The sequence below is a fragment of the Rhinoraja longicauda genome, chromosome 3, assembly GCF_053455715.1.
Source record: "Rhinoraja longicauda isolate Sanriku21f chromosome 3, sRhiLon1.1, whole genome shotgun sequence".
Lineage (NCBI taxonomy): Eukaryota > Metazoa > Chordata > Chondrichthyes > Rajiformes > Arhynchobatidae > Rhinoraja > Rhinoraja longicauda.
The window spans coordinates 99,502,231-99,525,724 of NC_135955.1; the positions used below are offsets into that span (position 1 = coordinate 99,502,231).

Consider the following 23,494-nt stretch of genomic DNA (forward strand, 5'->3'; position numbering starts at 1 on the left):
TGAAACAGATGACTTCAGAGGTAAGCTCAACGACAACCATCAGCTGTTTGTTTTGTTTTTCTGTGGTTTTAAAAAAAAATTGTGGATTCAAAGCTGCAACATGGAAACTGGCCCTTCGGCCCACCATGTCCATGCTGACCATCGATCACCCGGTCACACTAGTTCTATGTTATACCACTTTCACATCCACTCCCAACACACTAGGGGTGATTACAGAGGCCAATTAACCTACAAACCTGCACATCTTTGGGATGTGAGAGGAAATCTGAGCACCTGGCAGAAACCCGGTGGAGCACAGGGAGAACGTGCAAACTCCAAGCAGAGACCACCCAAAGTCAGAATTGAACCCATGGTGTCTGGTGGAACAGCTCTACCATCTGCGCCACTGTGCTGCCTTCTAGATAAACCATGACACAGACAAATGTGATCTCTACAAACTCTGAAATTGTAATGGGTTCATGAGCCAAATTTCTGCAATAGGTGAACATGTACATTGTTCATTTGGGTGCATCTGTATAATATGTGCCCATTGCTGCTGTTAAAGTAATACTGAGCTAGAATGTTTTTTAATTAAAAGTGCCAAAATGACCTGATTTAATAGCCCAAGAAAGAAGCCAATTATCTGCACACTGTATACTAATTTGCATTTCTTTAAGGAACATTATTGGAAGCTAAAAAGCTGACTAATTATATTTATTATATTCTATATAATATTTTATTTCTAATATTATATATTATATGTAATATATATTATATTTATTCCTTAATGTTAAGGAATGAAAAGAAATAGTCAATTAAATTCAGTTTGCATGAAAGTATAGGTTACTTGTGGCCAATTGTCTGCTAAAGCATGTGTATTTCATGGTCTTTTGCCATCATTTTTTTAATATGTCACGGTACACTTGCAAACGATACTTGGAATTTAAAAAAATTGCCAATGTATTCATTTATCATGTGTAGGAAAGAACTGCAGATGCTGGTTTAAATTGAAGATAGACACAAAATGTTGGAGTAACTCGGCGGAACAGGCAGCACTTCTGGAGAGAAGGAATGGGTGATCATGTTTCCACGATGCTAATCCTGATGATTGAATTTGCTCGGTATTGTATTGGTCTGGGCTATGTCCACAACTCTCTGCAATTTCTTGAGATCTTTGATGGAGCTGTTTCTAAACCAGGCTGTAATGCATCCTGAAATCCAGACAGTCAAAAATAAAACAAGCTTGATAAAAGATAAAGGGTATAACATTTAGTATAAGATATAATATTGACGTCTGATTAAAGATAGTTCAAAGGTCCCCAATGAGGTAAATGGGAGGTTGGGATCATACTCAAGCTGATGAGAGGACTGGTCTGTGGCCTGATAACAGCTAGGAAGAAACTGTCCCTGAATATTGATTTCTCTATCTTCAAGTAACCCTTGCTTTCCCTCTCTCTCCACCCCCTTTCCCCAGTTCTCCAACCACTGTTCCCCTGATTGTTCCCCTGATTTTATCTCTATTTGCTTTGTTGTCACCTTCTCTTGGCTAACAATGATCTATTCTGCACTTGCCTTGAGCCCCATCTCTTTGGATGTCTCGTTTTCACACCTTACCCTTCCTTATTTCTGTGTCTCCCTCTCCCCTGACTCTCAGTCTGAAGAAGGGTCCCGACCCAAAACATCGCCGATTCCTTCCATCCAGAGATGCTGCCTGTCCTGCTGAGTTACTCCAGCATTTTGTGTTTCTCCTGAATCTGGAGTTATGTGTTTTCAAACTTTTGTACCTCTTTCCAGATGGGAGAGGGGAAAAGAGGTAGTGACAGGAGTGAGACTGGTCCTTGATTATGCTGGTGGTCTTGCCGAGGCAATGTGAAGTATAGATGGAGTCGGTGGAAGGGAGGTTGGTTTGCCTGGGCGACGTTGACAACTCTCTGCAATTTCTCGTGGTATTAGATGGAGCTGTTCCCAAACAGGTTGTGATGCATCCTGATAACCAGACATTCAAAAATAAAACAAGGTTTCCAATGTGTGCCCTCTTTGCAGCCTCTGTTTCTCTACTTGGCTCTTCAGTCAGTTCACGAGCCCCTTCAGGTGCCCGAGGAATACATGGAGCCATACAATTTTATCCATGATGTGCATCGGCGCCACTATGCGGGAATGGTGTCAGTGATGGATGAGGCTGTCGGGAACATCACTGATGCCCTACAAAGATATGGATTCTGGAACAATACTGTCCTGATCTTCTCCACAGGTAGGCCAAGAGATGAGGGTAACTCTGTATTATTTTCTGCGGAAGGCAGAAAGAGGTGGGAATGGGAAGATATGATTGGTGGTGGGATAACTTCAATAGTAGTGATGGAATGGAAGCCTTGTTTTATTTTTATGGTGGCACAGCAGTAGAGTTGCTGCCTTACAGCGGCAGAGACCCAGGCTCAACCCTGACTACGGGTGCTGTCTATATGGAGTTTGGATGTTCTCCCCGTGACCGTCTGGGTTTTCTCCAGGTGCTCCGGTTTCTTCCCAAACTCCAAAGACGTACAGGTTTGTAAGTTAATTTGGCTTCGGTAAAAATTGTGAATTGTCCCAGTGTGTAGGATAGTGTACGGGGATTGTTCAACGCCGCTGACTCAGTGAGCCGAAGCGACTGTTTCTGCGCTGTAACTCTAAACTCTAGTGGAAATGTTGGAAAATGATGTGTTGGATGCCTTGGCTGGTGGGGTGAAAGGTGAGGAGCAGGAAAACTCTATCCTTGTTCCATCTGGCGAGAAGTGGATTGAGAGCAGAACTCTAGGATGCAGAGGAGTCATGAGTGAGGGATCCATCTGTGACAGTAAGCATACCAGATATCGATGAAAAAAACACATTTGCTAAAGAAAGAGGACATCATAGATGTCTTGGAATGGAAAGCCTTATCTTGCGTCAAGATGCGGCAGAGACAGAGAAATTGAGAGTAGGGATAGTGTCTTTGCAGGATGCATGGTGGGAGGAGGTGTAGTCTAGATAACTGGGAGTCCATGAGTTCAACCAGTTACATCAGTTGGTAGTCTGTCTATGATGGAGAAATAAAGATCAAGTAATAGGTGAGAAGTGTTGGAGATAGTCTAATTCGAGAGAAGGGTGGAAGTCACTGGTAAAGATAATGAAATTAATGAGTTCTGTACAGGTGCAGAAGCATCCTCGATGCAGTCATCGATTAGCAGAGAAAGAGTTAGGGGGACGATGTCAGTGTACGTTTGGAGCAAAGAATGCTTGACATATCCACCAAAATGGCAGGCACTTTTAACTTAACATGGCTGCACTTTTAACTTGAAGAAAGTGAGAGTAGCCAAAAGAGAAGTTATTAAGGGTGAGGATAAGTTCCAGCAGACTGAGTAGAGGGATGATCCGAACAGACCCTTGGCAATGTTAATGCCAATGAACTTGTATGATTCAATGATACTTTATTGTCACATGTATCTAGGTACAGTCAAATGCTTTGTTTTGCAAACAACCCGGTAAAATCATACATCAGACCTCACCTCGGCAGTACACATGAGTTGCCACGTTTCTGGCGCCGACAAAGATTCATAAAATTAATCAGTTTTACCTTATTATCGGAGTCCTGCTGCTGCACGTGCCCCTCCTCCCCCCTCTGGGTCCCCCTTTGTTCTGGGCGGCCCTGTTCGCTCTCGGCAGCCCACTTGCTCTCAGCAGTGCTCTCGACCCTCTCAACCATTTTGTAAATGCAGCAGCCATCACTCCAGCCGTTGAGTTCTGTGGCTTGTGTGCATGAGGAAGGCCTATAGCTTCTGCACGTAACTGCAGCACCATGTACGGTCTCAGTGGTTTGTAATCTATTATGTAATCCTGGCTGCAGATAATTATCACAACAATGGTATACAGTGCTCTTAAATGGCCGGTGTAAACCACTCAAATAATTGCTATTTTCCTAACTCTGCATAATAAGTGCACAGTTGAAAGTTAATTGAAAAGAGTAAAAGCGATGGAACATTATTTTTTTTCACGGCGGTGAGCCGTTATGAAATTCACAATTGCATCTACAATTGGCAAAAAGAAAATGTTCTGGGCTGTGAGGAAATATTGGGAAATGGATCAGTGTCACATCTTTCAAGGAACTGATGCTGGTGCAGTGATCTTATTAACTACCTTCTCTGCTGTGTAAATCTATGATCAAGAGTATAAAATCTTCTCATGTAACGTCCATGCCGACCAAAATGTCCCATCTAAGTTAGTCTCATTTGGCCCATGTCCCTCTGAACCCATGTACCTGCCCAAGTGCTTTTTTAAATGGGCTGAATGACCTAATTCTGCTCCTAGAACTTATAATAATAATAAATGTTATTATTGTACTTCCCTCAACTACCTCCTCTGGCAGCTTGTCCCATATACCCACAACCTCTTAATGAAAATTGCCCTTCAGATTTCTATTAGATTTTTCCCCTCCCACCTTAAACCTATGTCCTCTGGTTCTTGATTCCTCTACTCCGGGTAAAAGACTGTACATTCACCCTATCAATTCCCCATATGATTTTATACACTTCAAGAAAATCATTTCTTAGCCTCCGAACATTAAAGTCCTGGCCTGCCCATCTCTCAGAATGCCCTTGAGTCCTGGCAACTTCCTCGTAAATCTTTTCTGCATCCTTTTCAGTTCAATAACATCCTTCCTATATAGCAGGGTGATCAAAACTGAACACAATACTCCGAATGAGGTCTCATCAATTTCTTGTACAACTGTAATATAATGTGGGAATCATGTACTCTTGTGAGCATGTCGCGTCTCCTGGCTTTAGGGATGATTACTCTCTCTCCCCTAAATATGAGACCATCTCCAACACTCAGCTCGTCCCTCACATGGAAATAGGAGATGAGCTCTGGGTCAACATCCTTCTTGTTCTCTGGCCAGCCTTGTTTGATCACCTCTTGCAGTTTCTGCATAGTCTCATCTGTTTTTGTTGCATCCCTTATGCCATTTAGCGGAGGCTGTGCTATTGGGATGTGCCTTGCCAGGTTTACAGTCTCCAGTTCTCTCATGGTCTTGTCAGTCTTGCCAGTCTGAATATATGCTCTGCTCAGCGTGTCTGCAAGCTGCATCTCCTTCCCTGGTCTGTATCTTATTGTCACATCATAGGTCTGCATCCTCACCAGCATCCTCTGCAATCTCTTTGGTGCCCGATGAAGTGGTTTTGTGGCGATTATCTCCAGTGGCTTATGGTCTGACTGCACATTCACTGGCCTTCCATATGTGTACACATGGAACCTCTCTAGACCAAACATCACTGCCAGCAATTCTTTTTCTATTTGTGCATATCTGGTCTCTGCATCCGTCAGGGCCCTACTGGCATAGGCAACTGGATGGCCCTCCTGCACCAGCGCCACACCAAGTCCAGTTTCTGACGCGTCGGCCTGTACTGTCAGCTCCTTGGATGAATCATAGTATCTGAGTACTGGCTCGGCAGTTACTAGATTCTTTATGTCCATCACCGCCCTGTCATGCACCTGTGCCCACCACCAAACGACATCCTTCTGTGTCAGCTTGCGTAGCGGTTCACATAGGTCGCTTAATCCAGGAAGAAATTTGCTCAAGTAGTTAACAAAGCCAATAAATCGCCGAACTCCTTGGACATCCTTTGGGTTAGGCATCTGTAGCACGGCTTCTACCTTCCCTGGATCTGGTTTCAGTTCTGCAGCAGAGACTCTATGTCCTATGAAAGTGACTTCCTTCACCTTCAGCTTTGCCTTCTCTATGTTCAGCTTCAGGTGACGGTCACGACATCTCTCCATCAGAGCTTTAACCTTCCTGTCATGGTCTCTTTCTACTTCCTCTGCCGTTTTTCCTTTCCCAAACACTAGGATGCCGTCAGCAACAGACCTCACTCCTTCCAGGCCCTCCAGCACTTGGTTCTGTCGTCGCTGGAACTCCTCAGGGGCCGTGGACAGACTAAACGGCATGCGTCTCCACCTATATCTACCATATGGTGTGTTAAATGTCATAAGCTGAGAACTCTCATCATCCAGTTCCACATGCCAAAACCCATTCTTGGCATCAAACGTGCTAAAGACCTTGGCATCATTCAGGTCGGTGAGGACATCTTCGATCGTCGTCATTGGGTAATTACTTCTTTTAAGCCCCTTGTTCAGATCCCTCGGGTCTAAACACACTCAACTTCCCATTGGGCTTTTCTACACACACAAGGCTGGATACCCATGGTGTATGGGTCTCTACTGGGGCAATTATTTCCGCTTCTGTCAGTCTGCCTAACTCCTCTTTCAGCTTACTCCGTAAGGCTACAGGGATTCTTCATGGTGGATGGATCACCGGCGTTATGCTGTCAGCTACCAGCAGATGGTACTTGCCCTCAAATTTACCTGTTCCTTCAAACACATCAGCATACCCGCTATCAATCTTTCCTTGTTCAGAGGGATTTCACTGCCATTCAGTGTCATTATGTTCTCTTTACACACTGAGATGAGCCCCATCTGCTGGGCTGCCCTGCTTCCCAGGATTGGAATGCAGTCTTCCTCCAGGACTACAAACTCTACTTTGTATTTCCTTCCATTCTTTGGGTTCGCCAGTCTCACCTTGCTTTTCCCAAGAGGCACCACTGTCGTATTGTTGTACATGGACAATACTTGCTTAGTTTCATCCACATCCTTTGCATACATCTTGGGAATGATGTTACATGTGCCTCCACTGCCCACCTGGAATTTTACTTCCTTCCCTTTCAGCATCATGGTCGCAAAGATTTTCTTTGGGAATTGAGTCTCCTCAACCCTGTGCACACTTTCTGCTTTTCCTGCTTCTGGTTGCAGTTCCATTGTGTGAATTTCATCAACCTCCTGACTGTCATCACACTCATCACTGGAACTCTCCACTTCCACCACTGCATGCACAGGTTTTTTCCCTTTCTTTTCTTTCTTCTGCTGCCCCTGCGTTTCCGTGCACTGTGAGGCAAAATGATCTTTCTGATGGCATTTGAAACACTCCCTGCCATATGCTGGACATTTCTCCTTCTTTCTCTCATGTTTGTATCCACAATATTTGCACTGTATGGTTGGCTGGTATCGTTTCCCCTCATGCCTTACTGCACAGACATCTTGTCGCTGGTCCCCTACCAGGACATCATCTCTGGCCTTGGCCAGCACCGAAGCCTGGCATGCCTTCACACACTTTTCTAAGTCATGTGAGGTTTCTCGGAGAAGTCTTTCCCGCAGCATGTCATCCCTTATGCCGCATATTATTCTATCACGTATCAGTGAATCCTTCAACTCTCTGAAACCGCAATGAGCAACCAAGAGCTTCAGTTCTATTAAAAAAGAATCAAAAGTCTCCCCTCTCTCTTGGCTCCTCATAAAGAATCTATACCAGTCGATGGTCTCGTTCCTCACGGGTTGACAATGCTTTTCAAAAGCATCGAGAGCCTGCGCTAGCGTAACCACTTGTACGTTGCCCTCCGACGTCCATGTCTCTAGCGTTTGGTAGAGCTCTCTCCCTTGCGGTCCAACTAGGTACATTAGCAGTTTCCTTATTGTCTTGTCCTTCTTCCCTTCCATGCTCAAATCAACATAGAGCTCAAACTCTTCCCTCCATTGTCTCCACTCCATTAGCAGGTCCCCTGCCTCAAAATTCATTTGCCTAGGGGGCTTCAGCTGCTCCATTTTCCTGATAAATCCGCCCCTCTATCAATGGAAACAATGTAGGCCGCACAGTCGTCTCTCAGCAGTAATTACTCACAAATGTCGTCTGCTATCGTCCTTTCGATTAATCCTGAAGCAGGCCCCGATCTGAAGGTTCTTCAAATTATGACATTTGGGTAATAACTTTGCAGAGGGTGTATGAGTGTATGACTTCCTTATTGTCAGTGAGGAAGAGAAAATCAGATGTGTAGGAAAATCACAAGGTATAATAATAATAAAATGACAGAAGTAGAACTTTTCAACTTTCACAAAATCAACTGGGATTACCTTGGCCTGTAGGCTTAGAGGGGGTGGAATTTTGATATTGTGTCCAGGAGACCTATTTTGAGCCAATACATAGTTGTTGGTGTTTATAAGTTGTTGGAGTAGAATTGGGCCACTCGGCCCATCAAGTCTACTCCGCCATTCAATCATGGCTGATCTATCTTTCTGTCTCAACCCCATTCTCCTGCTTTCTCTCCATCGCCCCTGACACCCTTACTAATCATACTTATCATTGATAGTGTAGATGGCTTTTCAGTCTACAGAGCCATATTGATCTGTCGGTAAAGTGGGCAGAGCAAAAGCAGACGGAATTTACACTGATAAAGTTGATCGTCTAATTTCAAAAGACTACAAGGGAAGGACATAAACCAGTGAATGGTCGAGGTCCAGGTAGTATTTACCAAAAAGAGGGTCCATGGTATAAATCCCAAGGATCCCTGAAGATGACAGCATGGATAGATAAGATAGTAATACTTGCCATCACGAGCCAGGGAATAGAATGTCAAAGTGATGGTGATAAGATGATTTAGTTGCCTGATAACAGCTGGGAAGAAACTGTCCCTGAACCTGGAGGTGTGCGTTTCCACACTTCTGTACCTCGTGCCTAATGGGAGAGGGGAGAAGAGGGAGTGACTGGGGTGAGACTCAATCTTGATTATGCTGGTAGCCTTGTTGAAGTAGCGCCAGTGTGTAGACGGAGTCAATGGACGGGCAGTTGGTTTGCGTGATTTAAGAATCATCTGAGGTGAGCATCTGAATTACCAAAGCATGGGAGGTGACAGGCTGAGCTCGGAAAATAGGATCAACATGGATGGCTGGCTGGCATGGACATAATTCTTTAAATGTTGATTCTTCTGATCCATCTGCTTGAGGTTCTTCTGTAGATAGACAAAATGCTGGAGTAACTCAGCGGGTCAGGCATCGTATCTGGAAGAAAAAAAAAGGATGGGTGACGTTTCGGGTGGGGACACTTCTTCAAACTGAAAGTAGAGGGGAGGGAACTGGAGGTAAGAAAAGGCCAGAGTCATACAGGACTGGAAACAGATGACCAAGGAGGGGTGGAGCCCGCAATAGCCTATTGTTGGCTGGGGAAGTGATGATAATGAAAGGATACAAGGATGCGAACAGTGGAACTAGTAGGCCGACTAGGGTGGGGGAGGAGGGAGGGATGGGAAGGGGTCTGTTTTCTGTGCCTGTTTGACAAAACTAAGAACCAAAGGGTTAATAATTGTGTGAGTGAAGTGAGGTAATTTGATCAGCTGAATTGCCCTAGGCTCATTCTGATTCATTCCCCACGATGTTTCCGTTTAAAGAAGCTTAAAAAGGCAAGAATAGACACATGTTAAATTAATAACTACCTATGTACAAACTGTTTGGCTGTTTTATTGTTCACAAATGTAATGCCTCAATGGATTAAAAACGTAATGAAATAAATTCCATACACAACTTGCATACCACACAGTAATGACACTAGTCGGTAAATATGATTGGTGATCTAACAAAAGCCCTTTAAACTGCATAAAAGCATGGCAATCTCCTGAGGCTTCACCTTTTATGTAGCATCAATTGTCCAGTCTCCTTCACCTTTCTTTTGCCTAGCTTGGTGCATGTAATGTTATTTTAAATTGAGCAAAAAAAAAAGTGCTGGAGGAATTCAGCGGGTCAGGCAGCATGGGACATGGAACAGACAGCACAGCAGCAGGCCCTTCAGCTCACAATGTCCATGCCGAACATGATGTCAAGTTAAACTAATCTCCTCTGCCTGCATGTGATCCGTTCCCTGTGTATCCGTGTGCTTGTCTAAAAGCTTCATTAAACCTACTATCTTACCTGCTTCTACCACAACCCCAAGTGGCCCTCTCCAGGCACCCACCCCTCTGTTTAAAAAAAATCTTACGCCACACATCTCCTTTCAACTGTCCTTCTCACCTTCAAGTTGTGTCCTCTAGTAACTCTAGTGACATATTCACCTGCGGAAAAAGGTTGTGACTGTCTACCTCTCATAATTTTATATACTTCTGTCAGGTCTCCCCACAGCGTCCAAATAAGGAGGGAGTGGACAGGCAGCAATTTGGATCAGGAGCCTTGAGTATATTTCAGATTATTTTAAATTATTTTTCTGCCATAATGCTCGATAATATAATCCCATAATAAAGTTACTTATGAAAACCGTTCTCCTTTCAGCCTTGTCTTTTTTTTTCCACGCAATTTCTTCTCAAAGATTATAAACATAGCACAAAAAGTAAGGAAATTTGTGTTTGGTAGATTATTTCTTTGTTGTAACAATGCTTCTTGGCAATAAATCTTATACCGTTGGAAAGCCTGTTTATTTCCCTTTTAAATGGTGCCACATTTGTAAGGAACATGCATTTGTGGGATGAGCAGCAGAGTTGAGTATGTGGGTTGCGCCCATGAAAAATCTGCCAAATCTTCTCTGCCAATGCCAAACAGCTTATTCTGCCATTGACTCTTGTTCGGTGTTGTTTGGTGGATTGGATGATTGAAGTCTGAAGAAACAAGACATATTGGCAATTTAACTATTTATTCATTTAATAAACAGGAGCCTCAGTAGCGTGTGGAAGAACCATACACAGCCACAACAGCCTGGCACCTCCTCCTCATGCTGGTCAACAGCCTGGTCACACACTGTTGTGGGATGGCATCCCATTCTTCAACCAGCATTTGTCGCAAGTCAGCCAACGTGGTTGTGTTGGTCACTCTGGCACGAACAGCACGCCCAAGCTGATCCCACAAGTGTTCAATGGGGTTGAGGTCAGGACTGCTGGCAGGCCATTCCATCCTCTCCACTCCCAAATTCTGGAGGTAGTCTCTGAGAAACCTTGCTCTGTGGGGCGAGCATTGTCATCTTGGAGGATAGAGTTCGGTCCCAGACTGTGGAGATATGGGATTGCCACTGGTTGCAGAATCTCATCTCGATATCTCTCTGCATTGAGATTGCCTCCAATGATGACAAGCCTTGTTTTTCCAGTGAGGAAGATGCCGCCCCACACCATCACACTGCCTCCACCAAAAGATGTTACTCTATCGGTGCAGCAATCAGCATAGCGTTCTCCACGTCTTCTCCACACTTTGACCCTATGATCCAACTGCCGTAGGCAGAATCTGGACTCATCACTGAACATAACGTTCCTCCACATGTTCAGGTTCCAGTGCACGTGTTGCCGACACCAGCGCAAACGGGCCTGACGGTGAAGGGCAGTCATGGCAGGCCTCCTGGCAGCCCTATGAGACCGGAGATCGGCTGCGTGCAGTCTGTTCCGAATTGTCTGGGCAGAGAGCCGTCGGCCATATCGTCCTGCAAACCTTGACTCCAAATCTGTAGAAGACAGCCTACGGTTCCTAAGTGCTGACAGGGTGCGGAAACGGTCTTCTTCGGGTGTCGTCTTCTTGGGATGCCCACTTCGCGGCCTGTCTCTGACATCCCCCGTTATATGAAACTTGGCCTTCACTTTGGAGATGGTACTAGGGCTCACTCCAAATAATGCCGCAACTTGGTTTTGCGGAACACCAGCTTGAAGTTGCCCTATCGCACGGGCCCTATCCAGATCAGTCAAACGTGGCAAGCCGATTCTTGGAGCAGGCACCTACTGACCACTGTAGCAGGGCCCATGCTCACAGATGCTGCCAATCAGGTGCCAATCAGGCACCTGATTGTCAGCACCTGGGGGTACCAGAAGCTCAAAACAAGAGTCAATAGCAACAGCAGAATAAGCTGTTTGGCATTGGCAGAGAAGATTTGGCAAATTTTTCATGGGTGCAACCCATATACTCAGCTCTGCTGCTCATCCCACAAATGCATGTTCCTTACAAATGTGGCACCATTTAAAAGGGAAATAAACAGGCTTTCCAACGGTATAAGATTTATTGCCAAGAAGCATTGTTACAACAAATAAATAATCTACCAAACACAAATGTCCTTACTTTTTGTGCTATGTTTATGTCTGACACCTGGGTACTCTGTTCCTCAGTGACACTAGCTGTGACTCTGTCATTTCAGATACATTGCAACTTTTGCTAGTTAGACAGTCTATTGGTCATTTAGCAGTATGTGAAGGGCACAGAACCTGCAACTGTTTTTGTTAGCTGATGGATAAAGGGTAGTGTAGAGTGTTATTATGTTTGGAGGTCTGTGTGCAGTGGTGTTGGAAACTGTTGCTTGTGTTACAGATAAACAACATCTACATAAATGCAGATGGGTTGGTTAGTAAGTTTGCAGAAGACACAAATTATTGGAATTTTAGAGAATGAGATTGTCAAAGGATACAGTGGGATATAGACCATAGCATTATAGAGGCATACAGCATGGAAACGGGCCCGTCAGCCCAAATCATCTATGGCAACCGAGATGCCCCATCTACACTAGTCCTATTTGCCTGTATTTGGCCCATACCCCTCTAAATCTTTTCCATCCATGAATCTGTCCAACAGTCTTGCAAATGCCTTTATAGTACCTGTCTTAGATACCTCTCCTGGCAAACTATGTTACTTTCACTATCCTGAGAAGAAAAAAGTGTGCATTGACCCTACCTATTCCCATCATGATTTCATATACTTCGATAAGATCACCCTTTAGCCCCTTGCACTTGATGAAAGAAGTCTCAACCTGTCCAACCTTGAGTCCTGGCAATGCCCTCAAATCATCTTTGCAATCCTTCCAATTTAACGGCATCTTTCCTATATTAGGGTGACCAAAGCTGAACACAATACCAAGTGTGGCCTCACCAGCTTATTGTTCAAATGTAACATAATATCCCCATTTTTATACACTATTCCCTGACTGATGAAAGCTGATTTTTCAAAAGTCATCTTCACCATGAACGTCCTGGCCTAGTTTGACTTCTCAAAATGCAACACCTCACTTTTCTGAACTAAACTCCATTCGTCATTCCTTGGTCTACCTGCCCAGCTGATCAAATTCCTGCTGCAATTCTTGATAACCATCTTTACTGTCCAGGAAACCATCTATTTTAGTGTCATCTGCAAACTTACTAACCATAGATAGACACAAAAAGCTGGAGTAACTCAGCGGGTCAAACAGCAGGAGGAAAGGAATAGGTGATGTTCTGGAGGAAAGGAATAGGTGATGTTTTGGGCTGAAGAAGGATTTCGACCCAAAACATCACCTTTTCCCTTTCTCCAGAGGTGCTGTCTGACCTGCGAGTTACTCCAGCTTTTTGTGTCTATCTTTTTGTGTCTATCTTTGGTTTAAGCTGGCTTCAGCAGTTGCTTCCTAAGTTATGAACTATGCCTTGTATATTCTCTTCCAAGTTCATTATATACGCTAAAATAAAGCAATGGACCCAGCACTGGTCCCTGATGCACATCATTATTCTCAGTCCTCCAGTCTGAAAAACAACTTACTTCTTCCTAGCATCAAGTCAATTATGTATCTCTATATGTGTAAGAAGGAACTGCAGATGCTGGTTTAAACCGAAGATAGACACAAAAAGCTAGAGTAATTCAGTGGGACAGGCAACATCTCTGGAGAGAAGGAATGGGTGACGTTTTGGGTCAAGACCCTTCAGTCTGAAGAAACGTCACCCATTCCTTCTCTCCAGAGATGCTGCCTGTCCCATTGAGTTACTCCAGTTCTTTGTATCTACCTTATATCTCAATGGTTAGCTCTCCTGTATCCCTGATACTCCAGGGATACACTTGATTCCAGTTGCCTATACTTGATCCATGCCTCCTTTTTTCATGCCTGCCATACAGATATGGGCAGAGAAATAGCAGATGGATTTTCATTCATGCATGTATGAGGTGTTGCATTTTGAAAGTGTGCAGTTAATGGTAATACCCTTATTAATATTGATGTAAAGATGGATTTTCAGCCCAAGTCCATAGCTGCCTGAAAGTGGCAACACTAGTAGCTTGCGTGGTAAAGAAGGCATAAGGTTTGATTGCTTTCATTGGTAGGGGCATTGAGTATAAGAGTCAGGAAGTCATATTGCAGCTTTATAAAACTTTGGTTAGACCTCCTTTAGAGTACAGATGCTCCTCAACTTACGATGCTTCGACTTACGATATTTCAACTTTACGATGGTGCAAACGCTGGGCAATGGCATCTCGCCACAGCTCGCTTCTGGTCACGTGATCAGGTGTATTCAATGCAGTTTCGACTTACGATATTTTGGGTTTACGATGAGTTTATCGGAATGTAACCCCATCGTAAGTTGAGGAGCAACTGTATTGTGTACAGTTCTGATTGTCCCATTCCAGGAAGGATGTGGGAGCTTTAGAGAAGGCACAGAAGTAGTTTACCAGAATGCTCCTTGGATCAGAGGATATTAGCTTTAGGGAAAGTTTGGACAAATTTGGATTGTTTTCTTCAGAATGCCAAACGTTGAGGGGAGACCTCCTTGGTCTACATAGACCAAGTACATGAAATAATGGTCAGAAACCTTTTTTTCCCCAGGGTGGAAATGTCGAAGACTAGGAGGGAGAGAGAAAACGGGAAATTATAGACCAGTTAGTCTGACATCAGTGGTGGGGAAGATGCTGGAGTCAATTATAAAAGACGAAAATGCGGAGCATTTGGATAGCAGTAACAGGATCGTTCCGAGTCAGCATGGATTTTCGAAGGGGAAATCATGCTTGACTAAACTTCTGGAATTTTTTGAGGATGTAACTAGGAAAATTGACAGGGGAGAGCCGGTGGATGTAGTGTACCTTGACTTTCAGAAAGCCTTCGACAAGGTCCCACGTAGGAGATTAGTGGGCAAAATTAGAGCACATGGTATTGGGGGTAGGTACTGACTTGGATAGAAAATTGGTTGGCAGACAGAAAGCAAAGAGTGGGGATAAATGGGTCCCTTTCAGAATGGCAGGCAGTGACTAGTGGGGTACCGCAAGGCTCGGTGTTGGGACCGCAGCTATTTACAATATACCTTAGTGACTTGGATGAGGGATTAAAAGTACCATTAGCAAATTTGCAGATGATACAAAGCTGGGTGGCAGTGTGAACTGTGAGGAAGATGCTATGAGGTTGCAGGGTGACTTGGACAGGTTGTGTGAGTAGGCGGATGCATGGCAGATGCAGTTTAATGTGGATAAGTGTGGGTTTATCCACTTTGGTGGTAAGAATAGGAAGGCAGATTATTATCTGAATGGTGTCAAGTTGGGAAAAGGGGACGTACAACGAGATCTGGGTGTCCTAATGCATCAGTCACTGAAAGGAAGCATACAGGTACAGCAGGCAGTGAAGATAGCCAATGGAATATTGGCCTTCATAACAAGAGGAGTTGAGTATTGGAGCAAAGAGGTCCTTCTGCAGTTGTACAAGACCCTAGTGAAATCGCACCTGGAGTACTGTGTGCAGTTTTGATCTCCAAATTTGAGGAAGGATATTCTTGCTATTGAGGGCATGCAGCGTTAATTCACTAGGTTAATTCACGGAATGGCGGGACTGTCATATGTTGAAAGACTGGAGCGACTAGGCTTGTATACACTGGAATTTAGAAGGATGAGAGGGGATCTTATCGAAACATATAAGATTATTAAGGAGTTAGAGGCAGGAAACATGTTCCCAATATTGGGGGAGCCCAGAACAAGGGGCCACAGTTTACGAATAAGGGGTAGGCCATTTAGAACGGAGATGAGGAAAAACTTTTTCAGTCAGAGAGTTGTAAATCTGTGAAATTCTCTGCCTCAGAAGGCAGTGGAGGCCAATTCTCTGAATGCATTCAAGAGAGAGCTAGATAGAGCTCTTAAGGGTAGTGGAGTCAGGGGGTATGGGGAGAAGGCAGGAACAGGGTACTGATTGAGAATGATCAGCCATGATCACATTGAATGGTGGTGCTGGCTCTAAGGGCCGAATGGCCTACTCCTGCACCTATTGTCTATTGTCTATAAAGCATATCTTGAGGGACACAGGGGGAAAGCTTAAGGAAGATGTGCAGGCAGGTTTAATTCCCGCAGAGTGATTGGTGCCTGGAACACACTGCCAGGGATGCTGGTGGAAGCAGATACAATAGTGGAGTTTAAGAGGCATTTAGATGGCACACACAGGGAATAGAGATTAAGATCAAGTGCGGGCAGAGGAGATTAATTTGGCATTGTGTTCGGCATGGACCCTGTTAGCTGAAGGACCCGTTCCTGTGCTGTACTGTTTAATGCTCTATGTAAATACAAAGTGGGATGACAATAGACTTCTAAAATACAGCAGTAGAATTTTTTTTCCAACAATCTTCCTGTTTAAGGAATCCTGAACTTTTAATCCCCTGTTTATATAGTTAGCATTCCCACATTGGCAGGAGTCCTAGACAGCAGAGGGTTTTTATTGGGTAAACACTTTGTTATTCTAGAGACCAGAAGCTGTCTGCCATTCTGTCTGTGCAGTCTTCCTGTACTCTGTGCTGTTTTTCTGCAGAAGCTATTGTTCGTATGTCCTTTCTTAAAACCTTTCCCATCTGCATCCTGATCTGAAAGTTGCTTGTTGGCTTTTTTTGTGTGTGCGTACTTTTCACTCAAGGGTTGCCTTGTCCGGTGTCTATGTTGTACCTCTTTCACTGCATAGCTACAGACGTGCACTTGGTAGACACCAAGTTTGAGTTAGATGGACAACGTTTAGCTGATGAACACTCAAGAAGTTTCACTGCACTGTGACACAGATGTGTTAAGCAGGTTCTTGCATAGCACAGGGCAGTGGGTCACAATCCTGAGTACAGTACAAGAACAGAAGGTTAAATCCACCAGAATACAAAAATAGACACAAAATGCTGGAGTAACTCAGCGGGTCAGGCAGCATCTCTGGAGAACACAGAACATTTTGGGTTAGGACCCACCATCGGTCTGAAGAAGGGCCCCGATCCAAAGTGTCACCTATTCCCGTTTTCCAGAGATGCTGCCTGACCTGCTGGATTATTCCAGCACTGTGTCTTTTTTTTGTAAGCCAGCACATGCAGTTCCTCGTTTCCACCGGAATCCAGCTTGTTTTATTGAACCTTCTCCATGTCCTCGCCATCCTTGCTGATGTATGGTGCCTAAGATTGAAAACAACACCCCAGCTGAGTCTTGACCAAACCTTGATAATGTTTTAATCCAATTTCCTTGCTTTTATGCTCTCTTCCTCCATTAATAATATCAAGGATTCAATTAAAAAAAAAAAATAACCTTGTAATCTTGCAGTGCTATTATCAAACACACACACACACACACACACACACACACACACACACACACACACACACACACCTGGTGTAGTGACTCGGTCATTGCTTCTCCTCAATCTACCTACTAATACGTATTAATTCACATTTTTATTTTATTGATAAAATGCTACCCAATTAATCAATTAATGCACTGAATATAAATTGATACATTTCACAAATAAATGCCTGATTTCTAACCATTTCTTTGGCTTAGCAAATGTCTCTATCAAGTTTTTATTAATCAACAGTGATTGTTTGTTGACGGTAACTACATTTTATAGACCATAGACAATAGGTGCAGGAGGAGGCCATTCGGCCCTTCGAGCCAGCACTGCCATTCACCGTGATCATGGCTGATGATCCACAATCAGTTCCCGTTCCTATCTTCTCCCCATATCCCTTGACTCCAGTATCATTAAGAGCTCTCTCTAACTCTCTCTTGAAAGCATCCAGGGAATTGGCCTCCCTTCTGAGGCAGAGAGTTCCACAGCTTCACAACTCTGAGTGAAAAAGTTTTTCCTCATTTTCTACTTTCAACTTTCTGCATTCATTATTTAAAATCTTAGCTATATCAAATGATTTTTTTTCTAAATGGTGGGGGGGGGGGGTGAAATGTGATATCAGATGCGTGAGAGAGATGGTTTGCAGGGCAATATGTGGGAATGGAACTGATGAGATTGCTCTGAGAGTCAGCACACTATGGGCTGAATGGCCACATGTCATGAAAAGAGATAATGCTAAGCGATTTTTATTTACCGTTTACATTTCATTTAATAGTTGCAGATAACTTCATGTACGCCAACAATGTCCAGCTCTTTCTTACTAGCAGGCATAACTTTAAGGTGAGAGAGACAAAGTTTAAAGGAAATGTGTGAGTAAGTATTTTTATACAGTAGTAGGTGCCTGGAACACACTGCCAGGGGTGGTGGTGGATGCAGATACCAGAGTGATATCTAAGAGGCTTTTAGATAGGCATGTGGATATGCAGGGAATAGAGGGATATGGATCATATGCAGTGAGGTAAGATCAGTTTAACTTAACATCATGTTTGGCACAGATATTGTAGGCCGATGGGACTGTTCCTGAGCTGTACTGTCTTTGTTCTAGGACATTTCAGAGTTGGCCACATTGCTAAGTATTTAGAATCAAAGTCAGTAGATTTCCTACCATGTGGACACTGTTGATTCAGATGGGGTTTTATGATTGTCCTGTAGTTTTGTGGTCACCATTACTAACCACAGATTTAGTTTGGTTTAGTTTAGAGATCCAGTGCGGCCCACCGAGTCCGCGCCGACCAGCGATCCTGTACATTAATACTATCCTGCACACACTCGGGACAATTTTTGATTTTACCAAGCTAGTTAACCTTTAAACCTGTAGGTCTTTGGAGTGTGGGAGGAGACCAGAGATCCCAGGGAAAACCCAGGTCACTGGGAGAATGTACAAGCTCTGTACAGACAGCAGCCATAGTCGGGATCGAACCCAGGACTCTGGCGCTCTAAGGCAGCAACTCTACTGCTGTGCTAACATGCCACCCGTACCTTGAAAGGTTTAATCATACAGATTATTCACCTTAATTTCTTTCCAGAGATGCTGCCTGTCCCGTTGAGTTACTCCAGCATTTAGTGTCTACTTTTGGTATAAACCAGCATCTGCAGTTCCTTCCAACACATTCACTCCTCTCGGGTAGTGAACTAATGCATTGCAGCATGGCTTCATCTTGCCACTGAAGTTTTCAAGGTGGAAAGTAACAACGGAAAGTATCACCGCACCAAACCCCAAAGATCTTTATCATCCTGTGCGTAAATGGCCAGAATTACACTTCAGTAAGGGTAGTTAATATCTTGAGGCTTTTTATCCAGTTCGTTATTCCTGTGCAGTAATTTTTAATTCATAAAATGGAACTTGCTTGCGTTAATCATTGTGAAATAATTTGCTGATAACTAATAACAGACCTGGTATGAATGGTGATGAAACTTGTGCTTATAGTACAAGGACTGTTCAGTAGTTAGCACACCTGAATTATGAAGCACCGTCTAGACTTTTGCCATGGAATCTAAAAGAAGTCCTTTAGCCCTGAAGAAATGAATCAAAAATATTTTTCTTCATGTTGATCTCATTTTCTTTTTGAACCTCGCCCTAGAAAATTAGTTCAAACAAAGTACCTAAAATGCCTTGATGAGTCATTTCTTCTTGTTTGCAGCATTCAAAGTATTGGGATAAATATATTTGTGAAATAGAATTGGTACTGTAGCAACATTTAAAAGGTATATAGACAGGTACATGCATAGGAAAGATTTAGAGGGATATATATGGGTCAAATCCAGGCAGGTAGGACTATTATAGCTAGGGCATCTTGGTCAGCATGGGCAAGTTCGGCTGGAAGGCATGTTTCCTTGTTGTATGACACTCTCTAATTGAATATTGGATGATTTATATGGTTTGGTCACAAGAAAATCTATTCAATAGAGAATCATAGTCATACAGCGTGGAAACAGGCCCTTCGCCCCAACTTTTGCCCATGTTGACCAACATGCACCATCTATACTGGTCCCACCTGCCTGCATTTTGCACATATCCCTCCGATCCTGTCCTAAGCATGTACCTGTTGAAATTTTTCTTAAGCATTGCAATAAAACCTGCCTCCTCTGGCATCTCATTCCTTTGCGTAAAAAAAAAAGTTAACCATCAGGTTCCTATCGATCTTTCCCGTTACCCATCAGGTTCCTATCAATCTTTCTCTCCTTAAACCCATGTCCCAGACTTCTCGATTCTCCTACTCTGGGCAAAAGACTGTATGTTTACCTGATCTATTCCACTCAGGTTTCCTCTCAATGTTTAACCATCAGCCCTTATTTCATTTTAGAATTAAGTTTCATTTTTTTAATTATAAGTAAGAAGAGGTGAATATCAATGTATTCACGGTAGCGCAGCGGTAGAGTTGCTGCTTTACAGCGAATGCAGCGCCGGAGACTCAGGTTCGATCCTGACTACGGGTGCTGCACTGTAAGGAGTTTGTACGTTCTCCCCGTGACCTGCGTGGGTTTTCTCCGAGATCTTCGGTTTCCTCCCACACTCCAAAGACGTACAGGTATGTAGGTTAATTGGCTGGGTAAATGTAAAAATTGTCCCTAGTGGGTGTAGGATAGTGTTAATGTACGGGGATCACTGGGCGGCACGGACTTGGAGGGCCGAAAAGGCCTGTTTCCGGCTGTATATATATGATGATATGATATGATATTGCTCCCATTACTTTTGACACCAATGTTAGCAAAATACAATCTTAACAATTTTAATGATACACTGCTGGCATAGTACCCATTAAATACCAGGAAATGTCCTGAGCATGCTACAAAGGTGTTTGACTGTACAAATAAGAATTTTCTGTATGCACGTGTAAGAGAGAGCTGGATAGAGCTCTTAAGGATAGCGGGGTAAGGGGAGAAGGCAGGAACTGGATACTGATTGAGAATGATCAGCCATGATCACATTGAATGGCGGTGCTGGCTCGAAGGGCCAAATGGCCTCCTCCTGCACCAATTGTCTATTGTCTATTGTAACTTCTGGTGCCATAGAATGGTATTCAGCAAACTCTACATTGTTAATCTGTGCACATACTTCAGAGAAGATGCAAGGAACTGTGGATGTTGGAAGCTTGAGTAAAACACAAAGTGCTGGAGTAACTCAACAGGTCGGGCAGCAGACGTGAAAGCAATGAAGAGCTGACGTCAGACTGAAGAGTTCCCAACCCAAAACATTGCATATCAATTCCTTCCACAGATAATGCGTGATGCACTGAGTTACTCCAGCACTTTGTAAGAAGTAAAATGCGTTGAGTTACTCCAGCACTTTGAAAATGTTGCCAGGACTTGAGGGCCTGAGCTATAAGAAGAGGTTGGACAGGCGAGGACTCTATTCCTTGGAATGCAGGAGGCTGAGGGGTGATCTTAGAGGTGTATAAAATCATGAGAGGAATTGATCAGGTGAATGCGCAGTGTCTTTTACCCAAAGGTAATCAAAAAACAGAGGACATTAGTTTAAGGTGAGGGTGGAAATATTTAATAGGAACCTGAGGGGCAACTTTTTCCATACAAAGGGTGGTGGTATATGGAACGTGCTACCCGAGGAGGTATTTGAGGCAGGTACTATAACAACATTTAAAAGACATTTGGACAGGTGCATGAATAAGAAAGGTTCAGAGGAATATTAGTATAAGAAAATAACTGCAGATGCTGGTACAAATCGATTTATTCACAAAATGCTGGAGTAACTCAGCAGGTCAGGCAGCATCTCGGGAGAGAAGGAATGGGTGACGTTTCGTTGAGGAATATTAGTTATGTGTTGGCAGGTGGGACCAGGATAGATGGGGCATCTTGGTCAGCATGGGCAAGTTGGGCAGAAGGGCCTGTTTCCTTGCTCTACAACTGTATGGCTCTGCCCCAACTGGAAAGGTCACCTCTCTATTCCCTCCACAGATGCTGCGTGACCCACTGAGTTACTCCAGCACTTTGCGTTTTGCTCAAGTCAGTTAGATCAGTGTTCCTGTTTTTGTACACCAAGGGCTTTTGCATGGGTTGCAAAATGCTCCTGGGATTTAGTTTGGCCAGCACTGATATAATTTTATGGTTACTGGCCCATTGCTAAGCTTTATGATACAACAATTATAGCCGCATCATTTTACTAACTGGCAAGTCATGATAGATCGGGGGCCTGGGGGTTTCTCTGTGGTTTCTGTGCAATTGCAGATTGTAATGCCGCTTCTACAAAAGCTGCACTGTACTTGTTCAAACTCTCTGCACCGCACTGTCTGCATCTGTTGCCAGCAGCGAGTTGGTGGCTAAACACAAATGCTTGTGTGGTGAGAGGATGGCAATGTCTTCAAAGATCCTGCAACAAAAGTCGAATATCACAAGACATCCAAGCCCCCTGCACCCATTCATACTGCTTCAATTTATAACATTTAGATTCATAGTCTTGCAGTGTGCAAACAGGCCCTTCGGCCCATTTGCCCACACGGCCCAGCATGTAAATACACTAAATGGCTCGATTGTAATCATGTAGTGTCTTTCTGCTGACTGGATAGCAAGCAAGAAAAGCTTTTCACTGTACCTCGGTTCACGTGACAATAAACAAAACTGAATTGAAGTCCCATCTACACTAATCTTGCCTGCCTGCATGAAAGCATGATATTACGTGTTTCCTTTTAGTTTCTGACTAATGGGACGGTTTTATTTTGGAAGTAAATTTGATTGGAAGATACAGTATGGAAACAATGCCCTTCAGCCCACCATCGATCATATGTTCGAACATGTTCGATGTTATCCCACTTTAGCATCTGCTCCCTGCACACTAGTTGAAATTTTTACAGAGGCCGTTAAACCTACAAACCCACACGGCTTTGGGATGTGGGAGAGAACCCATACAGTCACAGGGAGAACGTCAAACAGACAGACTCGAAGTCAGAATAAAATCGGTCTCTGTTCTTCAGGCATTTAAATATGAATATTTTATAAACCTCATGTTCCTTAAGTCCTACAAATCTTGGGTCTCCGTGTTCCTCCAACTTGGAAGTAAGAATAGAAAGGCAGATTATTATCTGAATGGTGTCAAGTTAGGAGGAGGGGGAGTTCAACGAGATCTGGGTGTCCTAGTGCATCAATCAATGAAAGGAAGCATGCAGGTACAGCAGGCAGTGAAGAAAGCCAATGGAATGTTGGCCTTCATAACAAGAGGAGTTGAGTATAGGAGCAAAGAGGTCCTTCTACAGTTGTACTGGGCCCTGGTGAGACCGCACCTGAAGTACTGTGTGCAGTTTTGGTCTCCAAATTTGAGGAAGGATATTCTTGCTATGGAGGGCGTGCAGCGTAGGTTCACTAGGTTAATTCCCGGAATGGCGGGACTGTCGTATGTTGAAAGGCTGGAGTGATTGGGCTTGTATACACTGGAATTTAGAAGGATGAGGAGGGATCTTATTGAAACATATAAGATAATTAGGGAATTGGACACATTAGAGGCAGGAAACATGTTCCCAATGTTGGGGGAGTCCAGAACAAGGGGGCCCAGTTTAAGAATAAGGGGTAGGCCATTTAGAACGGAGATGAAGAAGAACTTTTTCAGTCAGAGAGTGGTGAAGGTGTGGAATTCTCTGCCTCAGAAGGCAGTGGAGGCCAGTTCGTTGGATGCTTTCAAGAGAGAGCTGGATAGAGCTCTTAAGGATAGCGGAGTGAGGGGGTATGGGGAGAAGGCAGGAACGGGGTACTGATTGAGAGTGATCAGCCATGATCGCATTGAATGGCGGTGCTGGCTCGAAGGGCTGAATGGCCTACTCCTGCACCTATTGTCTATTGTCGAACCAGCATATGCTGCTCGTTAATATATTCATT

General features: G+C 43.9%; 1 protein-coding gene across 1 annotated transcript in view; it reads left to right on the forward strand.

Moving 5' to 3' along the window:
- arsb (arylsulfatase B) overlaps window positions 1-23,494 on the forward strand; it is an 86,017-nt gene that overhangs the window by 25,936 nt on the left and 36,587 nt on the right. The window contains exon 4 of the mRNA XM_078396745.1: window positions 2,023-2,230. Coding sequence (XP_078252871.1) covers window positions 2,023-2,230 — 208 coding nt within the window. The remainder of the gene's footprint in view (window positions 1-2,022; window positions 2,231-23,494) is intronic.